General features: G+C 39.2%; 1 protein-coding gene across 1 annotated transcript; it reads right to left on the reverse strand.

The window, feature by feature from the left end:
* Positions 1-5972: 5972 nt before the first annotated feature.
* On the reverse strand, positions 5973-10840 carry LOC109890817 (homeobox protein ANF-1). Its single transcript, XM_020482862.2, has 4 exons — positions 9941-10840; positions 9663-9847; positions 9234-9335; positions 5973-7154 (listed from the first exon to the last, which is right to left on the reverse strand). Exons 1-4 carry the CDS (start codon positions 10077-10079, stop codon positions 7047-7049), a joined length of 534 nt encoding a protein of 177 aa, XP_020338451.1. The 5' UTR covers positions 10080-10840; the 3' UTR covers positions 5973-7046.
* Between the last annotated feature and the right edge of the window lie 209 nt (positions 10841-11049).

The raw sequence follows: 11049 nt of genomic DNA on the forward strand, positions 1-11049 counted from the left end.
CAGGTCGCAGTTGTAAATGAGAACTTGTTCTCAACTAGCCTACCTGGTTAAATAAAGGTAAAATAAAAAATAAAAAATAAAAAACATACAGTATATTAAGTATTAATCGGTTAAATTTGAACTGTCAGGGAGTTTTTTTGTATAGAGATCTAAGAAATGCAGTGCAACTATGTACATAACATTTTGTGTCTTGTGTTACTGGGTGAAGACAGTTTTCATGGGGACACAAATCCAAAACAATAAATGTGATTGCAAAATTGAATGCTTCTAAATGAAAGAGTCAACTTACCTTAATACTTAAACCCTAAATCGATAGTCATTAATGTGGTTTGTCTATAATTATGCATAATATTTGTTGGATTACCATTTGGTGTCCAGCTGATTTAGCTATGCCTTGATATTTTCACATCATCTGGTCAAGGAATGTCACGTTCTGACCTTAGTTCTTGTGTGTTTTCCTTGTTTTAGTGTTGGTCAGGACGTGAGCTGGGTGGGCATTCTATGTTGTGTGTCTAGTGTGTCTATTTCTATGTTTGGCCTGATATGGTTCTCAATCAGAGGCAGGTGTTAGTCATTGTCTCTGATTGGGAACCATATTTAGGTAGCCTGTTTTGTGTTGGGTTTTGTGGGTGGTTGTTTCCTGTCTTTGTGTTTTCTGCACCAGTTAGGACTGTTTTGGTTTTGCCACGTTTATTGTTTTGTATTCTGTTCATGTTTAGTTTTCTTATTAAAAAACATGAACTATAACCACGCTGCGTTTTGGTCCGCCTCTCCTTCCCAGGAAGAAAGCCGTTACAAGGAAGGAATTTTCCAAATGACATTCAAGTGGTGAGCAGCTGTTGTGATAGAGAATGCGATGCAACAACAGCCCAAGTGCAGGGAAAAATGGTGTTCGCGAGGAATGTTCAGAATATTTTAGTGTCTCATTCCTTAGTAGGATCTAATTGATGTTGATCCTCTGTCTGCTTGATAAATTATTCTGGATATAATGACAACAAATGACAGCCTAGTGGCTTATTCACAATTTGATCTGGTATATAACGTAACAAATACATTTTGTTTTCCATGATACACCTGCCATTTTAAGCAATACACAGAACTTGATGTAGCCTACTTGATGTAGCCCACTCCAGGACCTTGAAATGCTTCTTACGAAGACACTCCTTCGTTGCCGGGCGGTGTGTTTGGGATCATTGTCATGCTGAAAGACCCAGCCACGTTTCATATTCAATGCCCTTGCTGATGGAAGGAGGTTTTCACTCAATCTCACGATACATGGCCCCATTCATTCTTTCCTTTACACTGATCAGTCGTCCTGGTCCCTTTGCAGAAAAACAGCCCCAAAGCATGATGTTTCCACCCCCATGCTTCACAGTAGGTATGGTGTTCTTTGGATGCAACTCAGCATTCTTTGTCCTCCAAACACGACGAGTTGAGTTTTAACCAAAAATTTATATTTTGATTTCATCTGACCATATGACATACTCCCAATCTTCTTCTGGATCATCCAAATGCTCTCTAGCAAACTTCAGACGGGCCTGGACATGTACTGGCTTAAGCAGGGGGACACGTCTGGCACTGCAGGATTTGAGTCCCTGGCGGCGTAGTGTGTTACTGATGGTAGGCTTTGTTACTTTGGTCCCAGCTCTCTGCAGGTCATTCACAAGGTCCCCCCATGTGGTTCTGGGATTTTTGCTCACCGTTCTTGTGATCATTTTGACCCCACGGGGTGAGATCTTGCATGGTGCCCCAGATCGAGGGAGATTATCAGTGGTCTTGTATGTCTTCCATTTCCTAATAATTGCTCCCACAGTTAATTTCTTCAAACCAAGCTGCTTACCTATTGCAGATTCAGTCTTCCCAGCCTGGTACTGGTCTACAATTTTGTTTCTGGTGTCCTTTGACAGCTCTTTGGTCTTGACCATAGTGGAGTTTGGAGTGTGACTGTTTGAGGTTGTGGACAGGTGTCTTTTATACTGATAACAAGTTCAAACAGGTGCCATTAATACAGGTAACGAGTGGAGGACAGAGGAGCCTCTTAAAGAAGTTACAGATCTGTGAGAGCCAGAAATCTTGCTTGTTTGTAGGTGACCAAATACTTATTTTCCACCACAATTTGCAAATAAATTAATTTAAAATCCCACAATGTGATTTTCTGGATTTTTTTTTCTTCTCATTTTGTCTGTCATAGTTGAAGTGTACCTATTGTAACGGTTCTCTTCTATCTCCTCTGACAAAGAGGTGGAACAAGGATCAGACCAAAATGCAGCGTGTAGATTGCGATCCATGTTTAATGAACAAACTTAAACACAAATTAATACCAACACTACAAAACAAAACGTAATGAACGAAAACCGAAACAGCCTATACTTGTGAAAACTAACAAAGACAGGAACAAGGACACTAAGGACAATCACCCACGACAAACTCAAAGAATATGGCTGCCTAAATATGGTTCCCAATCAGAGACAACGATAAACACCTGCCTCTGAGAACCACTTCAGACAGCCATAGACTTAGCTAGAACACCCCACTAGCTACAATCCCCATACATACACACCACATACAAAAACCCATGCCACACCCTGGCCTGACCAAATAAAGAAACACAAAATACTTTTGATAATGTTTTCATCTAATGGAAAACGTTAGCACATTGCTGCTTATGTGATGAAATAGCCTCAGTTTATCAACATTTTAAGCTAAACGTTCTGATCTGTTGTCTTTTTTTTTAATGCTAGTTGTTGTATTAATTCGGGGTCTCTCATCCCACAACTGTCCAGGATTGTTTGGAATATTTATTCTTTGCACAGAACCTTCAACAGCTCTGGTAGGACATTCCCCCTGGTGTAGTTACACGTGTGTGTGTGTTTGAGGCCGGTTGAACGTACTGCCAGCATGCCAATTGCACGCTCCCTTTTATTGTCCCCAGCACAAGGTGCACCTGTAATGATCATGCTGTTTAACCAGCTTCTTGATATGCCACTACTGTCAGGTTGAGGGATTATCTTGGCAAAGGAGAAATGCTCCCAAACAGGGATGTAAACAAAGGTGTGCACAACATTTGACAGAAATAAGCTTTTTTGTGCGTCTGGAAAATTGCTGGGATCTTTTATTTCACATCAGGAAACGTGGGATCAACACTTTACATGTTGCGCTTAAATTTTTGTTTTGTATAATTATCCTTGATTTCATTTTTTTATCCGTTTTTGTGAGAGATGTGCCCACTTTCGTTTGTTTCCCTCCGTGTCAATTGAAGGGTGTAGCGCTACTCTGTTGCAGTAAAACCATGTGCAGTTATTATGAGGATAACATCTAATGTTGGTCTATTGGGTATTGCCAGTCATCATATATGTGACTCGAGTCTGATTCGAGTCCAAGTCATGTGACTCGAGTCCACACCTCTGCCAGAGGGTGGTGCGGTCTGCACAATGCATCACCGGGGGCAAACTACCTGCCCTCCAGGACACCTACAGCACCTGATGTGACAGGAAGGCCAAAAAGAACATCATCAAGGACAACAACCACCCGAGCCACTGCCTGTTCACCCCGCTACCATCTGGAAGGCAAGGTCAGTACAGGTGCATCAAAGCGGGGACCGAGAGACTGAAAAACAGCTTCTATCTCAAGGCCATCAGACTGTTATACAGCCATCACTAACATTGAGTGGCTGCTGCCAACATACAGATTTGAAATTATTGGCCACTTTAACAAATGGATCACTAGTCACTTTAATAATGACACTTTAATAATGTTTACATATCTTGCATTACTCATCTCATCTATGCCGCTCAGTCATCCATATATTTATGTGTTCATATTTTTATTCCATCCCTTTACTTAGATGTGTGTGTATTAGGTAGTTGTTGGGAAATTGTTAGATTACTTGTTAGATATTACTGCACTGTCGGAACTAGAAGCACAAGTCCTTCACTACACTCACATTAACATCTGCTAACCATGTGTATGTGACCAATAAAATTTGATTTGACATAGTGACTCTTTCCACTTTGTCTTATTGTAGCACACTGGGTGATGGAGAATGATGTATTTACAGGCGCATCCATATATGATTTTGTTTCAACTTCGAACATAAATGTGTGCCAACAAAAAGGAGGACCAAGGCACTCTTCAAATAATTAATTAAAATGCCTTTATCAGTATGGCATGTTCAATAGAAACAAGTTTCTTTTGTTTTTGTTTTAAACCGACGCGTTACGGCTGCATGACCTTCGTCAGGAAGTACGGTTCCTCGTTTAAAAATAAACTTTGTTTCTATTGAACATGCCATACTAATAAAGGCATTTTAATTAATTATGTGAAGAGTGCCTTGGTCCTCCTTTTTGATGACCAATTTACTCCTTTTACCAAAGAGCACCTTCTGTCTACCAAAATGTACTGTTGTGTACCTTAGTAGCGCTTCCCTTCCTCTTTCTACTATAAATGTACGCCAAATTGATACATTTGAGGTAAAACTAAAAATTCTACAGTGTAATTGTATTAACACATGACAAAAAAAATCTAAAGTAAAGTGAATATTGCATTTTGAAAAACTATACTTAGATTGAATATGTATCAATTTAAAGAGTGATTTGGTGCAGGGAAAAGTCTATTAAAAAAGTGCCATTTTGATCTGTTTTGATTTCTGTGCATAGAGTTGTGAAAGTGTACCAGATACTTGTGAGAATTGCACCAAAGTGAGAAAAAAAGTGAAGAGTATGGCACTAGCAACACCAGAGTTGTGGATTTGATTCCCAATGAGTTCATATATGAAAATGTGTGGACTCACGGTTGTACTTTTGATAAAAGCGGGTTCTACATAATGGCATATATTATGGTATGACAGTACTGTATTGACTATTGCAATTTCAGTAAGCAGTGTGACCCCCCCCCCCCACCCACTATCAAAAAGACCCCAACAACTTCATTGTGGATACATTTTTTATGTATTGGGGATGCATTTGTTATTATATACAGTAAATCTCTGTCAATATCAGATTTGTTTTACTTACTGTGAAGTAAAATCAAAATAGGCATAATAGTACAATAGTTCGTATTTTTATACTTTGCAAACATACATTTTCATTATGTAGTTCTCATAATCTGTAGTAGACAACTCAGTCGGTAAATGGTTAAGCAATTATCAATTAAAGGGACAGTTTGGGATTTTTACAATGAAGCCCTTTATCTACTTCTCTAGTGTCAGAAACTTGTGGATACCATTTTTGTGTCTCTGTGTGTAGTTTGAAGGAAGTTGCTAAATATCATTAGTGCAATGACTGGAAGTCTAAGGTAGTATGCTAGTTGCCTCTCAAAACGACCTCCAACTTCCTTCATAGTGGATGCTGAGACATAGAAACGGTGGCACTCCTGCTGGCCAAGGTTCTCTGATTTCTACAGACATAAGATGGTAGAAGATCAAAGTGGGAATTGACTCAGAACCTAATGGGAAAGTGATGCATGTGGGACAGTATCTGTGCAGTTACACCCATCACACATTTCAGGTGATCTGGTGTCTCCATTGAACAGTTAATAAAATCACCTCCGGACCATTTACATTGACCTCCCCTCCATTTTGTTTACTGCTGCTACTTGCTGTTTATCATCTATGCAGTCACTTCACCCCCACCTACATGTACAAATTACTTCACTAACCTGTACCCCGGCACACTGACTCGGTACCGGTATATAGCCTCGTTATTGTTATTCTTATTGTGTTGCTTGTTATTTTAGTCTACTCTGTAAATATTTTCTTAACTATTCTTGAACTGCACTGTTGGGTTAAGGGCTTGTAAGTAAGCATTTCACGGTAAAGTCTACACTTGTTGTATTTGGCGCATGTGACAAAAAGTTTGATTTGAAGTCATGAAAAAAATATCCTCTTTACTGCTGCATGAACGCTGAGCATTGGAAACATTATCACACAGGAGTCCAGTAGCCTACATGTGGACAAAAAACAGAATCACTCACTCTTTCTGTGGGAAATTATATTTTATTAGTGTAGAATAGACCCAGAGAGTCAGAGTAGGGGGGCAAAGGACTCGACAGAGAGAGAGGAGAGGAGAGAGACAGACAGACAGAATCGTTTGATATTCTTTAGCACCCTCCTGTGTTAAGGCATTGAAACTGCAGCCATACCATGTTAGTAGAGTAGTGGGTTAATCAAGAGGTTGCCTATTGGTTTGAGTTGTAAACTTAAATTCCCTGTTCCTTATCTTTATTTTACTGCATGACACCACAAGTAGAGGTTTATGGGCCTACTTCTTTAGTCAGAAAAGAGAGGTGCGGATGCCTGCCAGAGCATAAATGCAATTATCTGAAATTATCTTACTTTTTTCTTTTCTTTTCTCAAAGCTTTCTCTACGATCTAAACCTTTATACCTTCTCCTTCCTGTTGCCTGCAGGGCAGGCTTCCTCACTGCTACTCTTTTGTCTCTCACTCCCCTAAACTTAATTGCCTTGCTGAGGCGCTACTGAAGGAGACAAATTGGTTCCTACCGGGGTGTTTCTCGAACAATAAGGAGAGCTTAACCCACAACCTGCAGCTGCTTGCAAACTAAATAATTTAATAATCTAAACTTTCAGAAATGTATTCGGTTGTTGGAGGGAGAAGATAAACATTCTTGCCAATATAGCTCAAACGCCGGACCCACAAATGTATTTGACAATGGTCTTATCTGTTTATAAAAACGAACATACCCTAGAACAGGGTTTCCCAAACTCGGTGCACGTTTTGTTTACTTTTTTGCCCTAGCACTACACAGCTGATTCATATAATCAACTCATCATCAAGCTTGGATTATTCGAAGCAGCTGTGTAGGGTTAGGAGCGCTAGGGAAAAAAGCTAAACGTGCACACCTTGGGGACCCGAGGACCGAGTTTGGGAAACGCTGCCCTTGAAAAATGTACATTTACATCATTAGAATATATTAAATATATATATATAGAGAGAGAGAGAGAGAGAGAGAGCAAGAGAGAGGGAGAAAGAGTGAGAAGCTTAATTAAGGTAATTAAGGCCCCTATAAGGTCTGTGTTTATCATAAGGACTATTCCTCTTCTTTGTCCTTGAGATCTGCAAAGGCTTTTTTCACCATTAGGAACTGTGACTCTCTGTGAGAACGTTTCAGCTTGGCCCTGCGGTTCTGAAACCAGATCTGTGGAGAACGGAACAGTGTCAGAGATTTTAAGAACAGCCTTTATGGTGTAAATTTTATCAACAAAAAATGAGCTTTAGTTTTAGAGCAGATGCCTGTCTAGTAGGTTATTGCTGTAAGTACTCAGGCATATTTTTGTTTTTTATGTTACATTGTAATTAACATATTTTTTATTTCATGTTTGTTACAAGAAGAAAGAGTCCATATTCTGTGTAATAACAAGAACTGCTGAAAGCTATTACAATGCAATTATAATTCAATAATCAAAGTAGAATCCCAATACAATTAAGTTAGGCCTTGCAAAGTTGATTTACTGTTAAACAAATTTATATAAATTAATATTTTGTAAAGTGAAGCGATCAAGCGAATAGTTTTTTAATAAAAATATAATTGCATATATACACACTACCTTTCAAAAATGTAGTGTCACTTAGAAATGTCCTTGTTTTTGAAAGAAAAGCACACTTTTTGTCCATTAAAATAACATGAAATTGATCAGAAATACAATGTAGACATTGTTAATGTTGTAAATGACTATTGTATCTGGAAACGGCTGCTTTTTTATGGAATATCTACATAGGCGTACAGAGGCCCATTATCAGCAACCATCACTCCTGTGATCCAATGGCACGTTGTGTTAGCTAATCCAAGTTGATCATATTAAAAGGCTAAGTGATCATTAGAAAACCCTTTTGCAACTATGTTAGCACAGCTGAAAACTGTTCTGATTAAAGAAGCAATTCAACTGGCCATCTTTAGACAAGTTGAGTATCTGGAGCATCAGCATTTGTGGGTTCGATTACAGGCTCAAAATCACCAGAAACAAAGAATTTTCTTCTGAAACTCGTCAGTCTATTCTTGTTCTGAGAAATCAATGCTATTTCATGCAAGAAATTGCCAAGAAACTGAGGCTCTCGTACAATGCTGTGTACTACTCCCTTCACAGAACAGAACTGGCTCTAACCAGAATAGAAAGAGGAGTGGGAGGCCACGGTACACAACTGAGCAAGAGGGTCTAGTTTGAGAAACAGACGCCTCACAAGTCCTCAACTGGCAGCTTCTTTAAATAGTACCCTCAAAACACCAGTCTCAACGGCAACAGTGAAGAGGCAACTCCGGGATGCTGGCTTTCTAGGAAAAGTTCCTCTGTCCAGTTTAAAAATAAAAAAATAAAAAATGTTTTAACCTTTATTTAACTAGGCAAGTCAGTTAAGAACAAATTCTTATTTACAATGATGGCCTACTGGGGAACAGTGGGTTAACTGCCTTATTCAGGGGTGCTGTTTGCTGTTGTTCTGGGATTGATTTGCACTTTTCGCACCAAAATACATTAATCTCTAGGAGACAGAACGCGTCTCCTTCCTGAGCGGTATGACGGCTGTGTGGTCCCATGGTGTTTATACTTGCGTACTATTGTTTGTACAGATGAACGTGGTACCTTCAGGCGTTTGGAAATTGCTCCCAAGGATGAACCAGACTTGTGGAGGTCTACAATTATTTTTCTGAGGTCTTGGCTGGTTTCTTTTGATTTTCCCATGATGCCAAGCAAAGAGGCACTGAGGTTGAATGTAGGTCTTGAAATACATCCACAGGTACACCTCCAATTGACTCAAATGATGTCAATTAGCATATCAGAAGCTTCTAAAGCCATGACATCACTTTCTGGAATTTTCCAAGCTGTTTAAAGGCACAGTCAACTTTGTGTATGTAAACTTCTGTCTGACCCACTGGAATTGTGATACAGTGAATTATAAGTGAAATAATCTGTCTGTAAACAATTGTTGGAAAAGTTACTTGTGTCATGCACAAAATAGATGTCCTAACCAACTTGCCAAAACTATAGTTTGTTAACAAGAAATTTGTGGAGTGGTTAAAAAACGAGTTTTAATGACTTCAACCTAAGTGTATGTAAACTTCCGACTTCAACTGTATATAAATTAACATGAATCAAATTCATTGTTAAAAAAACTTGTATTTGATTTATTTTTCATATTGAACAGTAAATTTACTTTGTTAGGCCTCAGGGTAAAAACATGCCGATTTTAAATGTAATTTCGAAACAGCTCATTTTAGGCCTACCTGTATTCTATCTTCCTCCAGATGTAACCTTTGTGCCAGTTCATCTCTGATGTCAATACCCGGATATGAGTTGATGAGAAACACACTCTCCAAGACTTCAATCTGCTCCCCAAGAAGAAATCATATCAATAAATCATATCAAATTGTATTTCCATGAAAACATCTGTCACAAATTGATACACATTTAACACAAATGTATATACTGATAAATGTAAATACTGATAACTGTAACCCTGCAGCAAAATCCCACAGTTATGACATCATACAAACAAAATGTTGGTAAAATAAAACACTTTAACTGCCCTTCAGCCGATATATAGGCTATCTACAATAAATGTGTTATTAAAATGTTTTGTTACTGATGCACCACGATGGAGGCATGTGAACACTGCGCATATCTGTGCATGAAACATATATATTTTTTTTTACCTGTGTGCTACTGAATGCCGTCCGCGGCCTGCGCCCAATGTACCAGTTTAATGTTCTCCTGTAGGACTCCGTAAAGTGTCGTTTACAGTTGAGCTTCTGTTCTTCTACTATCCCCTTTATCTCTGCGGAAGGCTCCGATGGTCTATTGACTATGGTGTGACTTCTCTGTTGCGTTGGTTCCAATTCTGAAAAACACCAGACAAAACCTAATATAACTCCACAGACAATGACATACGTTATTATCAGAATTTACTTGAGAGAAATAAATAGTGTTTTACCTGTCCAAGGTCGATACAGCTTCACAGACACATTTTGTAGGCCTGGCCTGTCCAAATTCAACCCAAGGATGCTGTCTATGGTGAAAACTGGCTTTGCGTCAACCAGCCTGATCTGGCAACTAACGGTAGGTGCAGCCATACTGTCAACCAACTCTCTTCTGAAAAGTTACTGGCCTCTGAATGCTGGCTGCTCAGGTGACGACTTAAACGAATCAGGGATTTTCATACGTCACTAATTAAAATCAGAGGTTCTAAAAAGTTTAGCATGTGAATCGAATACCCCCCACCACTGGGCGCGATGAGTCGCAGGTTACCGGATTCAGATTAGGGGAGTTGTAAATAGATTTAGGCATAAATGTGTTATCTCTTAAGGACAGTGGATTCGTCAAACGTAATATTAGAACTGAAACAAAAAAGCAATGCCATCCTTTTCTTCAAAACTACCAAGGTAGAAAATCAAACCCATTCCCACATGTCGCCAAACCTGGGCACTATTTTAGATAGGCCTACTGTCTGCAGGCATTATTATGCGGGACCAGTCAAGTATCACATAATTCCAATCCTAATAATAATCCTCTAATACTATTAGGTTTAATCCTGATGAATATTCTCTCATCCTGCCGTTGTGATGCATATAGGACGGTGAATTATGTTGGGGACAAACAAAAGCCGTCAAAGCGGCAGGTTGGCGTGTTGCTGGAAAATCGTGTGTAACATTTGTTCCTCCTCGAATCGACCTATTCAAAAGCAGATTAGTGCTCGCTCGCCTTAACGAACAGAACAACGGGAGCTTTAAACAAATAGCTCACTTGTTTACTTTTCGCTCTGAATGGAACGGAGAGGATTTGAACACAAGGGACGTCAATGTGCACGGGCGCGCCCAGTCTTTTTGTTTTGAAAGAAGAGCAATACTTAATATGGCTTATTTGCAGCCTATAGGCTACCACGCACGCACACACACACACCACTTTGAACCAGGAGCGATAAAACACAACCCTAATCCTTGAATTAGTGTATATTTATTGTTGAAAAGCTATTTTAGGACACTGAAACAGTAATCACTGAAATATGTACATTAAATAGGTGCATATCCCCCACTGCATAAAGTA

This window comes from Oncorhynchus kisutch, linkage group LG5 (genome assembly GCF_002021735.2).
Source record: "Oncorhynchus kisutch isolate 150728-3 linkage group LG5, Okis_V2, whole genome shotgun sequence".
Classification (NCBI taxonomy): domain Eukaryota; kingdom Metazoa; phylum Chordata; class Actinopteri; order Salmoniformes; family Salmonidae; genus Oncorhynchus; species Oncorhynchus kisutch.